The sequence below is a fragment of the Rutilus rutilus genome (assembly GCF_951802725.1).
Source record: "Rutilus rutilus genome assembly, chromosome: 4".
Lineage (NCBI taxonomy): Eukaryota > Metazoa > Chordata > Actinopteri > Cypriniformes > Leuciscidae > Rutilus > Rutilus rutilus.
The window spans coordinates 30,432,891-30,456,119 of record NC_140212.1 but is presented as its reverse complement, the minus strand read 5'-3'; the positions used below and the strand labels follow the sequence as shown (position 1 = coordinate 30,456,119).

The following is a 23,229-nucleotide window of genomic DNA, read 5'->3' as shown; positions in this document are numbered from 1 at the left end:
GTAGAGAGAATGGTGTCGTCTTGGCGGCCCTGATTTAAAAACAAATGATCGTTGCGACGGAAGCGAATCAATCAAAACTAACTTTAGCTGGAAAATAACTTTATTAAAGAACCGCTATAAAGCCAAAACAATCTTACGTTAAATTATACATTTATCTCTGTAAAGCTGCTTTGAGACAATCTACATTGTTAAAAGCGCTATATAAATGAAAATGACTTGACTTGACTTGACTACAACAAATTCTCGTAGCTCCCATATGTCCTCGTATGGTTGTGGGAAGTCTTTTTTCTGCATCTGGATCTTCTCCATAAGTGCTCTCTGCTGTGAGACTTTCAATGTCTTCATCTTGGTGTATAAATACACAATAAATAAATGTCTGAATAACATGCGCCTCAAAAAAAAAAAAAAAATGAAATGGCCTCCGCATGGACAATAAGGAAATAATATGAAAATAATAGGAGAACAATAAAAGTGCTAGTTATTAATAATAATACATCAATGTTTTTGCAAAAAAGTATCACACATTTTTGATATTACAGTAATAGTTAACATCTTTAATAAAATATATATATATATATATATACATACATATATATATAATATTATATAATTTCAAATAACTGAAACTAAAGAGCTGAATTTACACCCGTAAACTGAAGAGCTTTGCTAGAACGTTATAAACTCAACGGAACGCATCCTATAAAAGATAAATCAGATATTTATACAAAATAAACATTATTACAACTTACATTTGCACAAAATCACGCACAGATGAACTTTAACTATGTTACGTAGTCAGAATGTGTAACTCCTGTTGTGGATGCGCTCTTACCTTAACAACACACTGAAACGCCTATGGAAGTTGAGCTTTACGCTCACGCTCGAGCAAGGAGATCATTTATAATTTCATCTTTGACAAATGAAAATAGTATTTTTGTCAGAGTGAGTCGTGAGTTGTACATTAATTCGGGTACTGGTAAGGAACCTGGCTCACTACACAGTGGGACACTTATGACTTTTTCCAAAATGAAAAAATTTGGTAAAACGTTACTACTGGTATTTATGAATAACAGCAGAATGTTGCATTTTGTTTAACGCTATTCAAAGTACATTACAATAAATACTTTGGTACAACATTTCAGCTATAAATGAATTTATAAATGGTTGATTGTATTAACCTTGTGTTTATCAATGTATGTTAATGCTGAAATATAACTGATTAATGGTATTGTGTGTCATGATGTGTATTGAGTTTGCTTGCGTGATTTATGTTTCATGCTTCAGAATCTCTATTAAGGGAACATTCTGTATTTAAACAGTATCGCGGGACCTTGTTTTGTTATATAGTACTAAAACTATTGTATAAAACAAGACATTTGAAGTGTAATACAAAATATACAATATATACAAATATATGACATTTGAGAGTGTAGAGAGTTTAGCTTCAACCCTTTTTTTTAAATCAAAAAATATGTCATAAATGTTGAAAGATTATGAAGGTATAATGAAAATAAATCTTGGATTTTTTTTATTTTATACCTAATTTCAGGTATTTTTAGACTAAAATGAACTTTATTTGACTGTGTTTTAAAATGAGAAAATACTTATTCAATACTGACACAAGTATGAAATCTGCTTTATAAATTTGTACACTCTTTTTAACATGTTTTTTTTTATTGTCACGTTTTTCACTATTTGCATTTTAATCTTATTTATATCTGGAATAAACTGGTTTCTTCGCCTAAACATTACAGTTTTTCCTTTTAGACAAAATTTCTGTCATCTCTTTTATTATTTGTACATTTCTATGCACCCTTGCGCTTTTAGACAAAGCAGCGTGAGAACAGGACTTTTATTTTGGTGTGGTGATGTGACATCATAAGGCTGCGCCGCGCTCCTGCATCTGTTGTGATTCGACTGTAAAAAGGTTTGTTTAAAGCATTTAGTATTTAAACCGATAGAAACCGTTCAGTCGACTTTAAAGATTGACTAATGTTTATTATTAAATGAAACATAGTAATGCTTTATCTAACATTTATTTAAAGCGCATCCACACGAGTAACACAAAAGGTGCGTCTCATTTCTCTCCTTTTATCGTGAATCGGCTTATGATAAACACGAATTCGGTCCGAATGACGAGTAGCGATGGAGAAACTGAGCTTTTAAAACTCAAATGATTGATTCGAATCGCTTGAATCTCCGCAGCTGTTCAAAACAGTGTAACGTTAAATGCAACAGAAACAAATGTAATGAAAATGTAAACAAACCAATAGAAGGGTCATTTCTGGGATTCGGTAATATTTCAACTTGGATTTTTTTTATTTTATTTTTATTTTTTAACTACATATAATTTATTTTCTACCTAAGGCATTAAATACCTTTTTATTTTATTTTTGTGTTTGTCATTTACATGTCAGGTGGTAATAAGCAAGAAATGCTTTCGTTTTTAATTGTATTCCCTATTTTTACCAAAAATATGAACGTGACAAGGTTGAGAATAGTGTGACGGGGTTGAAGACTGTAACCGGTTTGAAGGGAGGCATTGCCTTTATTTTTATATTACAAAGTATATACATATTTGCATGCACAACACTGTCTTTCTGCTGCTGATGTGGCTGCCATTTCTGACAGATGCTTGTCAATGTTTAAGTGGACACATTACATCAAATATTCTATTATAACAAAATCATGAGTTTTCATGATTTTGGTCAGTATATCTTCATTGAAATCATAACTATTATAATATTTTTTTTTATTATTAAAATTTTTCATAAATGAAGTGAAAAACATGACCTTGTCCTTGACCCGAAACAATGAGAAATATACAGATATGTGACAGGGTTAAGGTTTTTTGCACAAAATGGCCACTGCTCCTTGTGTAGTGTAAGAGAGTAGACCATATATGGCAGCAATTAAATAAGTACATTATATTTACTTATGGATTAAAATTAAATGTTTTTCCATCTTAATGTGATGGGGTTGAGTTGTTACGCTTGAAAGTATCCTCCCTTGACTATAATAGGCCTCAAAAATATTAATAAAAAGTATGATACAATATTCTGCAACACCGTTAAAAAGACCTGAATGTTGTCATTTCTGGTAAAGGATGTCACATACGGGTGACGGGGTTGAGTTCAGACTGAGGGACATCACTTTATAGTCTGTTTATATGTATAACACAACTAAATACAATATTGGCCAAAAAAACTGACACTGCACATTTTGTTAAATATTTTCTAAGTACAAATTCAGTGAAGTGCCTCAGGGATATGACAAAATGCTTAGTGTACAATAGAAATAGGACATTATGATAAAAAAAAAAACATGTAAATACAATAATTTTTTTTATTCATTATAATGGGCATACCAAAGTATTGTGAAAAGCTTTTTAATATTTCATTTTGGTTAACCACCTCTTTAAAAAATCTGGGGGACTAAAATATGACTGAATCCCAGGAATACCCAGAACAGGTTTTCATGAAAGTGCAGGAAAACGAGCAAGAAGGTGGCTGGCCGCACACTATATTCAGTACAGACTACAGAAGCCTGAAAACAGAAGTCATTGAAAACATATCTGTTCTCCAAGAAACCCAAATATAAATTAGCATAATCAGGAGTACCATTTCAGTGATAAAATAAGTCGTAAGGCAATCATCCTCAACACGCAAATCAAGATATGTTCTAGAGCCAATAGGCCTTCATGGTGTGGAATATTTCTATATAGCGAGGTTACATCCATAGTTTCCAGTATTACATCGTGTTGGACATTTTGTATCGTTGTTAAACATTGCAGAAAATCTGAAGTCTTTCAGATAGCTTGGTAGGGATGTGACGGGATCATGCCTATGTTCCCACAAATGGCCTACCCCTGACCCCACCTCTAAACCTACCCGTAACTGGGGTTTAGACAAATCGTAAAAAAAAAAACTTAGAAATGTGGGAACATAGGGCCGTGGGAACATAGAGCTGTGGGAACATAGGGCTGACCCCGATGTGACTAAAGGTCTCAGAACAAAATCAATGAAATTCGAGAGTGGTTCACTAAGACTATTGTTTCCTGCTACTATAGGGCGTCCTGGTGGATTAACCAAACTCTTATTTACCTTGAGTGGAATATAAAAGACTGGCCTACCTGGAGAACGATTTTAAACAGATATTGCATCTCTTTATCAGAAATCAGTAGATGAGCATATGTGCTTCCTGAAGAAACAACTCAATCTCTCTGGAACTGAGCCGTAGCATCTGCAGTCAATTAAATGTGATCTACAGATCATTAGATACCAAATATAAATACCTCATACCTAAATAGGAATTTTCAATACAAATTGTGCTTTTATTAATTTGAAGTGCTAGTTTTAGTGTTTTTGGTCTAATCAGGTTTAAGTCCATTAACTCTCACTCTGACTGACTCTCTTACCAGTGCATTGAACTACTGAACTACTGAACTAGAGCTGATTGAGACGCACACAGAGATTTAGTGTGGATTTATTTTTCTTTCTGTTAATTATTCTCATCTTAAACAGGACACACACACAGAAAAACTCCTGGTGAAGCGACTGAGATCCACATGACACTATTATAAAGATGGCGTTTATTAAAGAGGAGAGTGAAGATGTGAAGATTGAAGAAACATTCAGAGTGAAACAAGAAGAAACTGATGAACAATCAGGTTGGTTTCATTCTCACAGCTGAACTCAGTCATTTAAATTGTGTTCTAGTAGATCTAGTAGTGTTGACACAAACCTTGTGGGATGTCCATGTCCTAACTGCTGGGATAATCACACAATGCGTATGACGTCCAATTCGTGAACTAATGACTCCTTTGAACCGATTCATTTTAATGAATAGTTAAAACCTGTCTATGGTTAAAACAACTGATCTTTCCAACACTGAACTCACGAGACGTCTGAATCGATGTATAACTAATCGGTAACACTTTACAATAAGGTTCCATTTATTACATAAATTACATAAAAAGTAAAAAAAAATTGCCGAAACAGCATATGAATACTTTTTCCACACAGTGCTATCAGGAATCGATAAGAGAATCTAAAAAAAAAATGTAAACAATGGAGCGCATGGACATTGCCTCTTCGTAGCTGGTTTGTGGTCGTAGCACTCTCTATCTAACCACTCGTTCAGGTGCTTTCTCGAGTGTTTGTAACCAACTACCGCACACGTCGTTCCCGAACCACTTTTCTTCATGTTGTAATTGTTATATCCTCTTTGTCACTGCGATATCAGTGCTTTGTCGGCACAACGGAGCTAGCTAGCCAAACAAACCTAGCTCGCCAGAACGGAAGTGGATTGCATCGATGGGAGGAGTTTAGGATGTAGAGCGGAAACGGCTCAAAAACCTGTGTATAATGCACAATGGGCGCCATGTTAGTACGCACGGCAGTTCAGGTGTAATAAAAAAAAAAAAAGTAAAATTGCACACGAAAACAATTTGTTGGCATATAAATGGCACGAGAAATAAAGAGATCGTGTTGTATGTTCCCACCAGTCCTGAGATCTCTCTCGCACACAATAACTGAAGCATGCGCAGGCTGCAATGATGGCCCTTTTCGTCCTCCTCCTTACATGTATATCGCATAGCTAGCATCAAGCATATTTTCGCGTTCGTCCATCTGTGCAAGAACCCCTTTTAAGCAACGTTTCAGATAGTATTTCAGGTGTAAACGCATGAATCGGATATGGGCAAGCGTGCTGCACAAGCCCTTAAAAGTAAAGCCAAAACGTCTCGATCGCCCCCCAGTGACTGGTCCTAGTATAGGTCATAAACACCACCTCCCCGTGTTATTCAACAGGACTTGAGACCAACTAAACAATTTAATTACACTTCAAATATATTTTTTCCGAAGGTGGTTTCTGTAATTTACTGTAGTTTTTATCACGCTGATGTAAATTCAAGTGTTTGTTTTTAAAATAAGTTTGTTTTTAGTTAGTTATTTGATGCTATAAAAATGGTGATGTGTTGACAGCTGTGGTTGACAGGTTCTCTGAGCGAAGTAGTCACTGAAGCACCAACAGACTTTTTTTCGGGATCTTCTGAGGACAGAGGAGATTGGAGCTTTAAATGTAATATTTAAATTTGTATAATTAATTATTTCACACAGAGAGTGAGGGTGGGGTCTTGATTTCGCGGCTTTACTTCCTGCTCACTACTGCGCAGGTCTGGTCCTGAAATCGCTACTGTGCAGACTCAAACCCCAAGATGTCAGGGCCATATCGGGACACTGGCGGCTTCAGTTCTCACCAATGGAAGAGAGTGAAGGGGCGTTGTCCATATTTTTTACAGTCTATGGATATGGGGCACAATTGAAAGAACGTGTAAATGGACGAAAAAAAAATCAGATATAGGCAACAAATCAGAATTGGGCATCAAGACCTGCAGTGTAAACGAGGCCTTCGGCGTCAAGTCAGTCTTTTTCGCTGAGTTTTCGACATGGAGGCGCGAAATAGTATGTAGAAAGTAAATATAATTATTGTTTAGAGCTCCCGATCTTGCGACTTCACATGGCAGACGCTAAACCGGAAGACCACACTCATAGCACTTTTATATCGTACTGTTTTAAATTATAGAGGATAAAAACATCCTCATGTCATACATTTATATTTATTTAGCATCGAAAGGTTGCCTTCCTATATTTCAACATGTTTCCATGAATTTCACACATTTTAGTTTGGCAGTAGTTCAACTAGTAAAATGTGTTCAAGTTTGTTTAACAATAAAACGTTAACTAATGTAAGTGATCAAGCTGAGGCAAGTAGTTTATTCTCAATGGTGTTTTTCTGGTGTCGCTGAGTTTCGGTTCATCTTTGAAATGTGTTTCAGAAAGAAGTTCACAAAGACTGAGACTTCTGCTGATTGTTCTGCTTGATACACCCTGATTGTTTTCTTTATTTTATAAAAACACACAGTTTTGTTCTTATTTTGAGTGCACACAAATAAAAATAGACTCTTTACAGTTTTGGAGTATTTATGACAATTTTTTTTGTGTATTTTAAGCTCTTTTTGCCATTTTCAGGAAAAAATGCAAGTGATCGTGCCGGCGCCTCCACTGATCCCGTATAATAATAACGTTAAATTATTATTGACAAATACTTGCTCAGCGATTAATTGTTAGCATCCCTAATTGAGTTCAGTCTGTAATTAACTATATCTCCTGGGGCAAATTGCTTTTTTTAAATAAAGCATTTAACTGCCAGCCTAAAGGTTTTTGGGACATGTCCTAAAGAAAGTTCAAAGTTAGAAGTTTTGTGTAGAGCAGCGGTTCTCAACTGTGGGCCTCGAGGTCCCCTTTTCTGCAGAGTTTAGCTCCAATCTTGATAAAACTCTCCTGCCTTTAGCTTTCAGAATCCCTGACAACTTTCAAAAGACAGCTGAAAACCCATCTCTTCCGTGAGCACTTACCATAAAAGCGTTTTACCCTTAAAAAAAAAAGAAAATCTCCTTTTTCCTTTAAATCGTCGCTTATCGGGCTTATGCTACTCTGAACAATGCCTGAACTTCGTATTTTGAGCACTTCTTGCATTGTTTCTTGCCTCTTCACGATGACTCGATTAATTTAGTCCTAATTTGTAAGTCGCTTTGGACAAAAGTAAATGTAAAATGGCTAAATGTAAACAACAGCAAGACTTTGATTAGCATGAACAGGTGTGTTTTATTAGGGTTGGAGCTAAACTTTGCAGGAAAGGGGGTTTCAAGGGTCAGAGTTGAGAACTTCAGAAACGTCTGGCAGGTGTATTGAGGGCAAGTAGGACACATGCCCTCCAGAGCAGTTTTGAACACCTTTGGTATAGGATTTAGAATATGTAGTACGTGTTGTTGGTTTTGTTGCATTACATATCTAAATGTTTTGATGTCTGTTGTATTGTGCCATTAAACTGGGGTTAACTTTTATTTGTTTGTTTTTCCACCTTAGACCTAATGGCAATGAAAGAGGAGAAAGAAGTACTCGATGAAATTGAAGAGAAAGATCAATATGAGAATCTTCATGATCAATATGAGAATCTCGATGATTTCATAACTGGAGAAAAATCTTTTAGTTGTTCACAGACTGAAAAGACTTCCACACGAAGAAAAGCCCAAAAGACAGGAACTAGAAGATATTTCACTTGCTTTCGGTTTGGAAAGAATTTCAATCAACAAGGAAACCTTAAAGTCCACATGAGAATTCACAGTGGAGAGAAGCCTTTCACCTGCCAACAATGTGGAAAAAGTTTCACTCAAAAAGGGAACTTTAACAGGCACATGAGAATTCACACCGGAGAAAAACCTTACACATGCCAACAGTGTGGAGACAGTTTTGCTCAACATGGAAACCTTAAAGTTCACATGAGATTGCACACTGGAGAGAACCCTTACACATGTCATCAGTGTGGAAAGAGATTTGCTCAACATGGAAACCTTAAAGTCCACATGAGAATTCACACTGGGGAGACCCCTTTCACCTGCCAACAGTGTGGAAAAAGTTTCACTCGTAAAATAAGTCTTGACAGGCACATAAGGATTCACACTGGAGAAAAGCCTCACACATGTCCTCATTGTGGTGCAAGTTTCACTCTAAAAGGAAACTTCATCAGGCACATGAGAATTCACACAGGAGAAAAGCCTTTCACATGCCAACAGTGTGGAGACAGTTTTACTCAACATGGAAACCTTAACATTCACATGAGAATTCACACTGGAGAGAGCCCTTATATATGTCCTCAATGTGGAAAGAGATTTGCTCAACATGGAAACCTTACAGTCCACATGAAAATTCATACTGGGGAGACCCCTTTTACGTGCCCACAGTGTGGAAAAAGTTTCACTCGTAAAATAAGTCTTGTCAGGCACATAAGAATTCACACGGGAGAAAAGCCTTACACATGCCCTCAGTGTGGAAAAAGTTTCCATCAACATGGAAACCTTACAGTCCACATGAGAGTTCACACTAGAAAGTGTCCCTTCACCTGCCAACAGTGTGGACAAAGTTTCAATCATAAAGGAAGCCTTAACAGGCACACGAGAATTCACACTGGAGAAAAGCCTTACACATGCCAGCAGTGTGGAGAGAGTTTTTCTCAACGTGTACCCCTTAAAGTCCACATGAGAATTCACACTGGAGAGAACCCTTACAAATGCCGACAGTGTGGAGAGAGTTTTGCTCAACGAGGAAACCTTAAAGTCCATATGAGAGTACACAATGGAGATAGTCCTTTCACCTGCCAACAGTGTGGAAGAAGTTTCAACAGAAAAGGACACCTTAATTACCACATGAGAATTCACACTGGGGAGAAGCCTTATACATGCCAACAGTGTGGAAAAAGTTTCACTCATAAAGGAAGCCTTAACTGGCACATGAAAATTCACACTGGAGAAAAGCCTTTCACCTGCCAACAAAGTGTGGAAGAAGTTTCGTTTAAAAAGGAAACTTTACCAGGCACATTAGATTTCACACCAGATAATTTAAGCCTTACACCTGCCAACAGTGTTGAGAGAGTTTTACTCAACGTGGAAACCTTAGAGACCACATGATAATTCACAACAAATAGAACCATTACACATGCCCTCAGTGTGGAATAAGTTTTTGTCAAATAAAATAAATAAATTCCTTAACAGGCACATAAGAAAATGTTTTAACCGAAAAGGAAACTCTAAGGCCCCGTCCACACTACTGCGTTTTCGTTTAAAAACGGAGACCTTTTGCCACGTTTGCACCTCCTGTCCACACGTTTTGAATCTCCGGAGGGAGTTTTAGTCTGGACGGGTCAAAACGGAGGACTTTAGAAATGATGACGTAGTAGAGGCTCACGCTCGGATCTATGATTGGGTGTCATCAGTCATGGCGTAGGCTATATCTTTTCTAGCAGCTGTTGTGCAAGTAAAATTTGACAACTCCCGGTATCGACCGTGTACATGGAGCGTCGGTTTTGGGTTAACCCGGGAAGAACCAGCGCATGGTGGGATAATTTTATCAATGAAGTTGTGTTTACACCAGCTCGCGCATGCCCAGTGTTGGTGAATGGTCACGTGATCCGCGTTTTCAGTCGTTTTAATGTGGACGGAGATCAATTCTAATACGCAGCTAAAACGCTGGTGTGGACGGAGATCGTATTCGTTTTAATTCTCCGTTTCTAAACGAAAACGCAGTAGTGTGGACGGGGCCTAAGTACCACATTATGATTCACTCAAGAGAGATCTGTTTTAAATGTCATCAGTTTGGAATGAGTTTTCATTTTGCAACATCGAGGCTGGTATTGAACTGAATTGGATCAACATTAAACCGATTCTAACTTAAAACATTGATGTCTTGTATAGAAATGAATTAATTTCCATAGTTGATTCTGCCCTTTTTCTTCTTTATCTCTGTGAACCTGCTTTGATGCAATCCATATTGTAGAAAGCTCTAAAGAAATAAAGGTGACTTGACATAAGAGTTCACACTGGAGAGAGTTATTTTACCAGTTCTCAAGACCTTGATATATTCAGTTCTTTTTCATTCTTCTCTTAGGGTAAAAAGAAGTTGGAAATACCTGAGCAGGCCACTCATGCGACTGGGAGTTGCATTTAGATGAATATGTAAATATGCGCAGCAAGTAGTCCCTTAATCCGCACTGTACCACTGAAGGGCATTTGTTTCTTTTATATCAATTATTCTATTAATCTTCAGAAATGATATACCATTTGAAAGATGATAACATTAAGATTCAATCTCAGAAGTTGGTTATTCAATCAATACCTAATTATGCAAGTAATACTTTGAAGCAGGTTTTTGGACAAGAGCCGTTCCCCCAGTTTCACAGACAAGGCTTAAACGTCGTCCCAGACTACAATGCATGTTTGAGCTGTTTTAACTGAAAGCAACTTGCACTAACATATCTTAAAATATGTCAGTGCCATTGTTTTGTCTCAAGATGCACACCAGTAATGTTTTTTTTCTAAGGCATGTTTATAAAAGCTGCTTGGATGTCCTAATCCTAGCTTAATCTAAGCCCTATCTGTAAAACCGGGCCCTAATCTTTTAGCACAGGGGTGATTAATCCTTTTCCTGGAGATCTACCTACGGAGTTCAGATTAAGGGTATGTTTACATGATAATGATGTACTAAAAACCTATGACAAGGTTGTCAAAGCAATCATCGTTCTCACGGATCTGCAAATATGACTAAAAATGCTGTATTATGCATGCCAGGCCAGTAGTTGGCGATATCACTCCGCAGTGTTGCCAGACGTACGATAATTATCGTATTTATACGATAATTTTGACCTCTGTATGATGTACGATCAATAATGAAAAAAAAAAATCCTATAATGTACGATCATTTCAGAACTGTGTGATGGTTCAATGATGGATCCAACTTCAAATGATGGTTGTTGTAATCATAGGGCTTCTATACTCATTGATCTAGCTGTGGATTCTACGTCTACCGGGAGAAGAACGTGAAGAGAGAGGGAGCGAGAGACCTTGCGTGTGTGCTAGTGTGCCTCACGAAGCGCATGTAAGGACCCAACCAATCAATTGTAAGTGCGGGCGGGCTTTTATCTATACTCCCGAACCGAATTAATCAGAACCGTTTTGTTTTTTTACATGGAGACTGTAAAGGTATAGTTTTTAGAACCTTGCACTTTGAAATCCATTTTCAAAAGCTAAAAAGTTTACTAAACCCTGCTCCAACACATCTTTCTGTAATTATCAAGTGCTCCTGAAGATCATAATGAGCTGTTTCAGTTGTGTTTCAGGGTTGCAGCTGAACTTTGCAGGATTGTACATCTCCAGGGACAGGATTTGGTGTCCCTGTTTTAGTGTCTCTGCAATCAGATTATTTTAAACCGCGGCCTTCGAAGAGTATAGCCTTCCAATTGGGATGCACCTATAGTTTTAGAGCTGAACCTTGACTAATCGGGGCCCAGGTCAGGAAGAAGACAGACTGGCTAAACTGACCATCTGCTAGCTGTCTTATGTCACAGAAGTCAGATAAACCAATGGATGAATGATCCTCCAATAAAATATGTGGCTGCAGATAACAGAAGGTTTCCGATGGGTGTACTTCAGACTATGGGCTGGCTTTGCCATTTCCTGTTGTAGCTACACTTGGGGCAAAGCTGGTTGAATGCCACATATCTACCCATCTAGTGTAGCTGCACATCAGACTTTGACTTGCAAATTGGACATGTGGCAAAAAGCTCACACAGGTAGGTTCCTCCAACTTAAACTCCAGGTGAGGTCTTTTGGGTTTCAGGTGTTGGAACGTTACTCTGAACTGTTCAATGTGAGTGTCTCACCTTGTGGTTTTGTTGTACACCCAGATACGTCCTACCTTGGTGCCAGTCCTGATGACAAAGTTTATGACCCTAAGGTTTTCTGTCAATGCCTGTTTTCATTGCCCTAGTTTGCTTTACGCCCTTGAGCCTGTCCAGATGTCTCCCCTCGCACATGAGAAATAAAATATGCTAGCGGTCACTATAGGCTTGCCCATTTCCTTCCACATTGGACACTCTGATTGCTCCTTTATTATAGCTGCCAATTCCTGTGAGGTTCTTAAACTACAGGTGGGATGAAGTGCAAGCTCTTTGGAAAATGTAGAACCATCAGTAGGGAGTTTTGGGAACACAGGAGCATCTGGGTGCTCCATGTTGTTCTTTGGTCATAAGAGCCCTCCTCCTCCACAGTACCAAATCTGGAGTCCACCAAAGACAAGGACATCATGTAATGAGCCCGGATTGCTAATGTACACATCTAAAAATGCGCTCTTGGCATTCCAGGAGCCCTGCAGTATGATTAAAAAAGTTTCCTGTTTATGTTACATTTTAAGAAATGCTTTTAATCTACTCTGGTTTTGGGAAATTAATAACTTTGTGGAGGATGGTCATCATTTCCTCCACAACATTGTGGATGGTCCTGCAAACAGTTGCAAGTGGCATGATGAAGGTGTCTGAAGTGACCCTGTAGGACGCTCCACAGGCAAGCCAGTAAACTGACCAGCACTTCAACTTCATGGCTCCATTCATGGGCTTTTGGACGAGGCAACATCTGGACCATAATGTTGATGCTGTTTCTGGAGAGCCTGAAGGCTGGTTTTAAATTTTCTCCAGAAAAAAACTTGACCAGGCACCTGGTCATTGATCTGGGAAAGGGACTTTGTTCCTGTAAAAAGCAATAATAATAATTGTAGGATGTTTTTAACATTGTTTATTCATTGTTGTTGTAGTATGTATTTATTGATATTTCTGAAACTGTAGAAGTCTGCCAGAATTACATTTTCCTCCAACTGTTAAAAGTGCACTATGTAAGAATGACATGGTTAAAATGGGTACTGCAATCCAAATTAAAAATATCGGAGATCGTTGTTTCCCCCGCCTCCTCCTCCTTAGATGCGACGTGTGGGTTGCCAGTTTGAGGACACGCAACAGGATTGAGCGCAATTGATGCAAAGTAGTCTTTAATAATATGACAATTTTTGTCAGTGTTGATTTTTTTTTTCTGACTCAACTAACTTGTCTTCAGCGGATCCTTAGATCTCACTCTGTGTGTGTGTTAATGGAAGAGAGAGAGAAAAAAAAAAATTGTGCATACAAAATGGTATTATATAATTGTTATTAAAATTAGGTAAATAAAAATATATGAATGAAGCCACTTACAAAGTTGTGCTGCAATTTATAACTTCACACTCACTTGATATTGACCTATGACATCCTAAAACTTTATCTTTGTTTTCTGTATGTACATTTCTTTCCAGTTAAATTTTTCATGCACTATACAGGACTTTTATTTTGGTCTGGTGGTGTGATGTCATAAGGCTGCGCCACACTCCAGTGTCTGTGATTTGGCTGAAGAAAGGTTTGTTTTAAGCATTTAAAGGGTTTAAATCAACACAAAGCATTCAGTCTATTTTACAGTTTTACAAGGGATGTAAAATGTATTAAATATGGTAAGAGTTAATAAGTTTACATTAGTTAACAAGAACAATGAACAATAGTTCTATAGCATTTATTAATCTTATTTAATGTCAGTTTCAACATTTACTAATACATTATTAAAATCATTTACTGGTTAACATTAGTTAATGCACTGTGAACTAGCATGACCAAACAATGAACAACTGTATTTTTACAAACATTAACAAAGATGAATAAATACAGTAGCTCATTGTTAGTTCATGATAGTTAATACATTAACTAATGTTAACAAATGAGACCTTATTGTAAAGTGTTACCAATATTATTGAATGTAACATTGTAATGCATTAATCAAACATAAGTAAGCACATGAGTAACAGAAAAGGTGCGTGTCATTTCTCTCCCTGTCTCATGAATCAGTTTATCGTAAACACGAATTCGGTCAATGGAAAGTGGTGATGGAGAAACAGAACTTTTCATAACTCAAAGAGTTAACTGAACCAATTGTTTCCCACCGCTCGCTAACGACACACGCTGGTCAAAACAAATTACAACTTTTACAAAACAAATCACAAATGTTTTCATCAATGGCTAATCGATTAAACGTGATCCACAAATCATTAAATACCACATATGTGACCCTGGATCACAAAACCAGTCACATGGGTCAATTTTCTGAAATTGAGATGTATACATTATCTGAAAGCTGAATAAATAAGCTTTCCATTGATGAATGGTTTGTTAGGATAGGACAATATTTGGCTGAGATACAACTATTTGAACACTTGGAATCTGAGGGTGCAAAAAAATCGAAACTCACAAAAATAAATGTTTTATAAATTTACTAAATATCTTCATGGAACATGATCTTTACTTAATATCCTAATGATTTTTGGCATAAAAGAAAGATCAATAATTTTGACCCATACAATGTATTGTTGGCTATTGCCACACCTATACCCGTGCGACTTGTGACTGGTTTTGTGGTCCAGGGTCACATATAAGTCATAAGTACCTAAAAAGGAACTTTCAAAATAAATGCTGTTCTTTTATTAATTTGTAGTGCTAGGTTTGTGTGTGTGTTTTTTTTTTTTTTTTTTTGATAATTAGGTCAGTTAAATGGATAGTCCACCCAAACATGACAATTCTGTCATTTACTCACCCTCATGTCATACCATGTCGTACCACAAATGAAGATATTTTTGATTAAATCTGAGGGATTTCTGTCTCTCCATTGGGAGTAACGCAATTTACACATTCATGGTCCAGAACGATAGGAAAGACATCAATAAAGTAATCCATGTGACTTTGGAATCACATGAGGGTAAGTACTTAATGACAGAATTTTCAATTTTGTGTGAACTAATCCTTTAACTCTCATTCTGACTGACTCCCTATAGTGAATAATTTCTTAATTATTCTCATCCTAAACAGGACATATTGTCCAAACACACCGAAAAACTCCTGGTGAAGCGACTGAGATCCACGTAAAACACTATTATAAAGATGGCGTTTATTAAAGAGGAGAGTGAAGACATGAAGATTGAAGAAGTCTTCAGTGTGAAACAAGAAGAAACTGAGGAACAAACAGGTTTGTTTCATTCTCAAAGGTGAACTCAGTCATTTGATCCTTATTAAAATGTCCAGCGCTACAGAAATGAATGACATTTTTGAAGAATGTCAAATAAGTGTCCTAATTTAAGTGGTTTTATTTGACATGGAGCGGGTCGCCTCATGTGGACAGACACGTTGAGATCACATGACCAGACAAAAGGTATGCTCGACTTGAAGTGGTGCTGTGCAGACTGATCTGTGTATGACATCAAAGTGAGAGGGATTGGAGTATGCGCATGCTTTTTAATCACTCTTGCTGTACATTTGATGTCATTCACCGATTGATCTGCACAGCACTTAAAGTAGAACACACCTAAATAATAATGCTGCCTTCAAGTGAACCTGAGAAGATCCTACTTACAAATGGGCATTCATTTTTATGACATTTAATAATCAGTCACACTAAGTAATAACTTTACACAAAGTTAAAACCGTGCTAGTGCTTGTCCACAAATGCCAACATGCTTTATGTTGCCCAAGAGGGGACATGGACCGATGGGGACCAAATATGCCCTGGAAATCAATTTAAGGGGGGCAAATATTACAAATATGTTTAAGAAAGAGCTGATAGAACACTGATGAAAATATTTCTTCAGAATAAATTACATTTACAACAATTACAAATAAAAATTATTTACAGACAAGTAACTTTGTGAGTGACCCTGGTTGTAACAATGATCAGATTCCAAAAACTTTATTAGGCACAGTTTCTGTACTACGATGGGGTTAAAATCTTAACCGAATTTGTACATTTGTTACTCCCAGTTAGTTTCTTTAATATACAGTCTTGGCTTTTGGGCTTCATAATGCTCCGGCAACTTTCCAACAACTTATAAACACTTTTCTAACAGGAATTTCCCTCTGTGAACTATATCTAGATGGCATTGTGTATTCCTCAAGTTGGGCAGATCATTTAAAAACTCTCTGTGTTGTGTTTATGTTGTCTAAGCAATGCTTGGTGCAAGTTCGGTAAGTCCACTGTTACATATCTGTGGAAGCAGGTGGTACAGGGCCTAATTCACCCCATCGTTTCCCACCCCCCAAACCTAATGGAAACTCCTGGATATGGTGGGACATTATCATAGGTGCTGCCATAATTTGTCTGATGATGTTGTTCTGCCTTTAACCTGCTTTACAAATACAGATATATTTTGTTTGCTCTGATGTATGTCAGAAAGCATTTGGCTTTTGTGTTGCATTCCACTTCTGTTTGCACTTATTTTCTTATTGCCCTTTTGATGCATTATATAGAAATCATTACGTAGAAAAATCCATGAGATTAACTTTTGCTCAGGCGGTGGAATGGGGAAAGGGTTCTTCCTCTTTAAATTTGTTGTGTTTTATTCCCTAGGAGACATAACAAATGGTAATTTAGATCAGTCTATAATTAACTAGAACTCCTGGGGTCAAACTTTGCTTTTTTAATAAAGGGTTTAACTGCCAGCTTTAAGTTTTTTAGGACATGTCCTAAAGACAGTTCAGAGTTGGCAGGATTGTGAAGAGCAGCAGTTCTCAACTCTGGCCCTCAAGGTCCCCTTTCCTGCAGAGTTTATCTCCAACATTGATCAAACTCACCTGCCTGTAGCTTTCTAGTAATCCTAAAGACATTGATTAGCTTGTTCATATGGGTTTAATTAGGGTTGGAGGTAAACTCTGCTGAAAACTGGATCTTGAGGGCCAGAGTTGAGAACCCCTGGTAAAGAGGTTCTCAGATTACATGTAACACCTCTTTCAGTAGCATAGGTATAGGACAGGGATGTCTAATCCTGCTTCTGGAGGGCCACAGTCTTGCAAAGTCTAGCTCCAAATTTAATTAAACACACCTGAACCAGGAGCTAAAATTGGAGCTAAACTCTGTAGGACAGGATCTAGCATATATGTTGTTGCATTATATATCTAAATGTTTTGTTGTCTGTTTCTTTGTGCGATTAATCTGGGGTTGACTTATTTTGTGTGTTTTTTTTCACCTTAGACCTAATGGCGCTGAAAGGGGAGAGGGAAGAACTCAATGCAGAGAAAGATCAATATGTGAATCTTCATGATTTTATTCCTGGAGAAAAATCTTTTAAATGCTCACAGACTGAAAAGACTTTCACACGAAAAAAAGCTCAAAAGACAGGAACTCGAAGTTATTTTACTTGCATTCAATGTGGAACTAGTTTTAATCAACAAGGAAACCTTAAAGGACACATGAGAATTCACACTGGAGAGAAACCTTTCACCTGCCAACAGTGTGGAAAAAGTTTCAACAGAAAAGGAAACCTTAATTACCACATGAGAGTTCACACTAGAGAGAGCCCTTTCACCTGCAAACAGTGTGGAATAAGTTTCACTCATAGAGGAAGTCTTAACAGGCACATGAGAATTCACACTGGAGAAAAGCCTTACAAATGCCAACAGTGTGAAGGGAGTTTTGCTCGACATGGAAACCTTAAAGTCCACATGAGAATTCACACTGGAGAAAAGCCTTACACATGCCAACATTGTGGAAAGAGTTTTGATCATCATGGAAACCTTAAGGTCCACATGAGAGTTCACACTGGAGAGAAGCCTTACACATGCCAACAGTGTGGAAAGAGTTTCGAACAACATGGAAACCTTAAGGTCCACATGAGAGTTCACACTGGAGAAAAGCCTTACACATGCTCTCAGTGTGGAAAGAGTTTCACTCAAAAAGGACACCTTGAAGTCCACACGAGGATTCACTCGAGAAAGAACAATTAAATGTCATTAGTGTGTAACGAGTTTTAGTTCCCAGGTCTAGGGTCCAGGAGAATAACATAAATAAAGTCTTTACACTTAACTCCTGGTATTCTTTCTTTTTATTATTGTTTTTAAAGGAGTCATAATGTTGTGTTACCTTGGATACCCAAAATGCTCTATTATAGTATTTTAGGCACTTCTAAAAAAGAAAAGTGGAAAAAAAATCAACACAGAGCCCCTCAGACCCTTATTTCTAAAGGCATTATTGTCTTGCGAGATCTGATGCGATGTTTTGGCTGTCGTGGACGGTCATTATAATAATGCAAATGAGGGGCGCGTTGATTGTTTGCAGGAAGGAGGGGGGTTGATTTTCAAACTGCATGTTTTGCATGAGTTTGGCTAATAATGTTTAGTGGTATATTGTTTTCATACTTGCATTTAAACAGTTTTAGCCACTGAGCATGGACTCCTGTACCGTCACTACTGTAGCTGCTAGTGTAAAACAAAGTCGAAAGATGTGGCTAGCATTCGTAGAGTCCATTCCCCGTGTTTACCTCGAAGGTAACGTTACATACAATAGCCGCATTAGCAGTTAGCTGCTATTTGTTAACCACAGTAGAGCAATAAAAACACAGTCTTACCTTTTCAATTTCTGGCAAGTCCCTGATGGTTGGGATGGCACCTTTTCCCAAACGGAGCTTCGAGGCCAAGTTCGCCTGATACTGCCCCAAATTTGTAAAAGATTCCGGTGTAAAATGTTTAGCACACACACCTAACGATACGCCACTTGAAAGAGTTGTTGGGACAGCGTCATTAAAAATGAATTTCATCCACTGTTCCCTGATAGTTTCGTCCGTTTTTGGTAGATAAAACACATTTGCATGTTGTTTGTGGCAGTCACCCACAGAGCATCTCAGGTGTGCAGTGTCTGAGGGGGACAGGGGGAGAGGGGCGGGCTTCCCGCGGCATAGGTTTGCGGTGTCCATATTTGGTATATCCTCCCCTGTCTTGACGTCAAGAAGGGGAAGAAATCAAAATCTCGTTTTTTCGTGCGCGTGCACGTGGCCTATTTTACAAACCCCGAGGTAAACAAACGCTTCACTTTTAAATATCGGCTTCCCGGCCAGTGTATAATCATTATGCAATCATAACATACATTGATTCTCGTGGAAAAGTGAAATTTCTACATTATGACTCCTTTAAAAAAAGGTTTATTAAAGCCGTGATTAAAGCATATTCGAAGGCATTGTCTGGAGTCTGTTTAGTTAATGCTGTGCAGTAGGTTAGTGGAACACTAGAGACCTTATTCCCAAGTGATAAGGTGTGTCCAAATTCGGAGGCTGCGTCCTCTGGAGGGCGCTTTTGATGGCCGATTGAGTCATAGCGGCGTGACAAGGTTGTCCCAATTCAAAGCTGCACCCTTCGAAAGTCGATTGCATCATTGCGGTGTGATGAAGGCTACTCAAGAGACCCGCTATTCAAAAGCGACTTCAAATGCACCCTTCGTTTCCCCTTGAAATGAAGAATACATCAAAAGGATCCTTAGTGGCCTACCCTACCCCATAATTCATTGCGCGCTGGTGGCAACAGGATTTTTATTTAAAAAAAATGGCGGGTGAGAGTTTTGTGGCGGCCGACAAATTCGCATATACAGTGAGGAGAACAAGTATTTGGTACACTGCCGATTTTGCAGGTTTTCCTACTTACAAAGCATGTAGAGGTCTGTAATTTTTATCATAGGTACACTTCAACTGTGAGAGACGGAATCTAAAACAAAAATCCAGAAAATTCACATTGTATGATTTTTAAATAATTAATTTGCATTTTATTGCATTGACATAAGTATTTGATCGCCTACCGACCAGTAAGAATTCCGGCTCTCACAGACCTGTTAGTTTTTCTTTAAGAAATCCTCCTGTTCTCCACTCGTTACCTGTATAAAAGACACCTGTCCACACACTCAATCAAACAGACTCCAACCTCTCCACAATGGCCAAGACCAGAGAGCTGTGTAAGGACGTCAGGGATAAAATTGTAGACCTGCACAAGGCTGGGATGGGATACAGGACAATAGGTAAGCAGATTGGTGAGAAGGCAACAACTGTTGGCGTAATTATTAGAAAATGGAAGAAGTTCAAGATGACGGTCAATCTCCTTCGGTCTGGGGCACCATGCAAGATCTCACCTCGTGGGGCATCAGTGATCATGAGGAAGGTGAGAGATCAGAGGAAGGTGAAGGCCCGGAACTACACGGCAGGACCTGGTCAATGACCTGAAGAGAGCTGGGACCACAGTCTCAAAGAAAACCATTAGTAACACACTACACCGTCATCGATTAAAATCCTGCAGCGCATGCAAGGTCCCCCTGCTCAAGCCAGCGCATGTCCAGGCCCATCTGAAGTTTGCCAATAACCATCTGGATGATCCAGAGGAGGAATGGGAGAAGGTCATGTGGTCTGATGAGACAAAAATAGAGCTTTTTGGTCTAAACTCCACTCGCCGTGTTTGGAGGAAGAAGAAGGATGAGTACAACCCCAAGAACACCATCCCAACCGTGAAGCATGGAGGTGGAAACATCATTCTTTGGGGATGCTTTTCTGCAAAGGGGACAGGACAACTGCACCGTATTGAGGGGAGGATGGATGGGGCCATGTATCGCGAGATCTTGGCCAACAACCTCCTTCCCTCAGTAAGAGCATTGAAGATGGGTCGTGGCTGGGTCTTCCAGCATGACAACGACCTGAAACACACAGCCAGGGCAATTAAGGAGTGGCTCCGTAAGAAGCATCTCAAGGTCCTGGAGTGGCCTAGCCAGTCTCCAGACCTGAACCCAATAGAAAATCTTTGGAGGGAGCTGAAAGTCTGTATTGCCCAGCGATAGCCCCGAAATCTGAAGGATATGGAGAAGGTCTGTATGGAGGAGTGGGCCAAAATCCCTGCTGCAGTGTGTGAAAACCTGGTCAAGAACTACAGGAAATGTATGATCTCTGTAATTGCAAACAAAGGTTTCTGTACCAAATATTAAGTTCTGCTTTTCTGAGGCCTGTTTTCAGAAAGGAGGTTCAACCAACTCTAAGTAACTAAAACTTTAACTCTGAGTTGACTTACACTCTGAGTTTTTGGTTTCAGAACAGCTGAAATGAGTTAGTTCAATCAACTCTGAGTTGACCTACTCTGAGTTAAGCGTGTGCACCACAACTATAAAAAGCCATTATCAATGGAGCGCAGATATTATGAGTCACCATGGCAACAGCGCCAGACAAAAAGAGGTCTTCATATTTCTCACCAGTACGAACATTACTGTAATTTTACAGTATTACACTGTAAGAAAAGATACACCATATCTACTCAATAAAAATGAGGCAACAGATTACAAGCAATATTATTAATTAAATTTCACAAGGTTTGGTATTGAGTAAATATTAATTAAATGAGACCCTTAATAGTTAACCATTTAATACGAGTAGATTTGAATAGGAAAACAGTATAGAATTAATTATAACCTAATCAAAAATATTGAGTTGATTTGAAAAAGATAAACTCCCTAAAGTGTAAATAGTACTAATAAAAATTTATTTAATTCTACATATCATAATTGATTAATCATCATCTACATTAATCTGCACATTGATTTGAATTTAATCAATGCAATTAATTAAATCTAAATATTACTTTCTTATGAATAATATGGCCCAGAAAGTACAGAACTTAAATAAGAATTTTATTAACAATTCACTTTTGTGCTTTCAACACATTGTAGCACATCATTGTACACTGCAACCACAGTCTCATTTCAAGACAGAAGTTGGATCTTGCATTTCAAACCAGACATTTGAAAAGGACAGAATGCTGAAAAACAAATGCCATACAGAATGGTGATGTGTCCATAAACCTGTTTCCATGCTTTCTCACCTCACTTAGCCACTAAATTGGGTCAATAATGATCTTAAAGAAAAATCCTCCAGAGGTGCATGTACCAAAACAAAAGCAGAAAAGTGTCATTTGTACGGAGTAAAAAACATTTCATACTTTGACCTAGAAATCTCACGGACATTCGTGGGATAAGAGTCCAAATCAGTGCTAACTTACAAACATAGCACTTTCAGATGTGCAATTCCCAAGCTCTGTAGAAGCTAAACATTGTGTAGCAAAACATGTACACTGCAACTACAGTCTCATTTTCAAGCCAGAAGTTTGCTCACGCATTTCAAACCATAACTTTGAAAAGGACAAAATGCTGACTTCAACTATTTAAAACAAAAAAAAGAGCAATAAAGATCTTAAAGAAAAATACTCCATAATGGCATGTGCCAAAACATAAATCATAAAAGTGCAAATTGAACAAGAGTAAAATACATTTGTACTTTGAACTTACAACAATTGAAATGTCACGACATTCGTGGGACAAATCAGTGCCAACTTACAAACATAGCACTTTCAAATGTGCAATTCTCAAGCTCTATAGAAGATGGACATTGTGTAGCACAAAAGTCTGCACTGCAATACAGTCTCATTTCAAGCCTGAAGTTTGCTCTTGAGGGACTGGACTTTGTTTGAAAGCTTTGAATCATCCAGTTCCAAGAAAAGTTTTTTTCACCTCAAAGGTGACTTCAGCTGTCTGGGATAATCGAGATTCAGCGCGTAGGTCAAGCCAAGGAGGACAGAGCAAGCCCTTGCAATATCTCCAAGTCCTGTGATTACTTCCACGCCCTCTGTGACGATCCCAATGTTCTTTAGGCTGTTGCTTGTAGAAGCTCCAGGCTTTGGGGTCACAGTAATGGCCATTATGACCTGTTCAAGTTCCTCCAAGTTCTCAGTGTCCTGCAACATGAAATTGTTATTGTCTTAGTATAAAACTGTCAGAAATATATTGCAAGCATATCACATTACTAGAAAATACATTCATTATTGTTTTCATAGCTTATAAATCTATTTTATTAGATTTTATTTTCTCGCAGGCCTTAGTGTCAAATTGTTCTTTGTTTTGTTTTCTTCTCTATTTTGATGTTTTTGTAGTCTACAAAT

The 23,229-nt window shown here is 38.0% G+C and overlaps 1 protein-coding gene and 1 long non-coding RNA gene across 5 annotated transcripts; both read left to right on the top strand.

Moving 5' to 3' along the window:
* The first annotated feature begins 1,820 nt into the window (after positions 1-1,820).
* On the top strand, positions 1,821-10,431 carry LOC311289931 (uncharacterized protein). 3 transcript variants are annotated; one of them, XR_014627244.1, is made up of 4 exons: positions 1,821-1,927; positions 4,524-4,669; positions 7,929-9,650; positions 10,162-10,431. XR_014627244.1 is itself a non-coding variant. In XM_084408210.1 (3 exons), exons 2-3 carry the CDS (start codon positions 4,585-4,587, stop codon positions 9,524-9,526), a joined length of 1,683 nt encoding a protein of 560 aa, XP_084264336.1. In that variant the 5' UTR covers positions 1,821-1,927; positions 4,524-4,584; the 3' UTR covers positions 9,527-9,672. The 3 variants fall into 3 exon arrangements, 1 of the variants encoding a protein (XP_084264336.1); XR_014627245.1 differs by lacking the exon at positions 1,821-1,927 and adding an exon at positions 1,936-2,070 and having other exon boundaries at positions 10,162-10,429; XM_084408210.1 differs by lacking the exon at positions 10,162-10,431 and having other exon boundaries at positions 7,929-9,672.
* A 3,340-nt stretch (positions 10,432-13,771) lies between these two features.
* On the top strand, positions 13,772-18,302 carry LOC311289766. Of its 2 annotated transcripts, none has more exons than XR_014627224.1 (3): positions 13,772-13,828; positions 15,322-15,478; positions 17,474-18,302. It is a non-coding gene; the product is annotated as an uncharacterized lncRNA (long non-coding RNA). The 2 variants fall into 2 exon arrangements; XR_014627225.1 differs by lacking the exon at positions 13,772-13,828 and adding an exon at positions 15,081-15,211.
* The last annotated feature ends 4,927 nt before the right edge of the window (positions 18,303-23,229 follow it).

What these genes read in the sequence shown, in the direction of transcription:
- LOC311289931 (XM_084408210.1), top strand. Translation starts at nt 4,585, where the DNA reads ATGGCGTTTATTAAAGAGGAGAGTGAAGATGTGAAGATTGAAGAAACA. An exon ending in AGAAACTGATGAACAATCAG is followed by an intron (nt 4,670 to 7,928) that starts GTTGGTTTCATT and finishes TTTCCACCTTAG; the next exon opens with ACCTAATGGCAATGAAAGAG.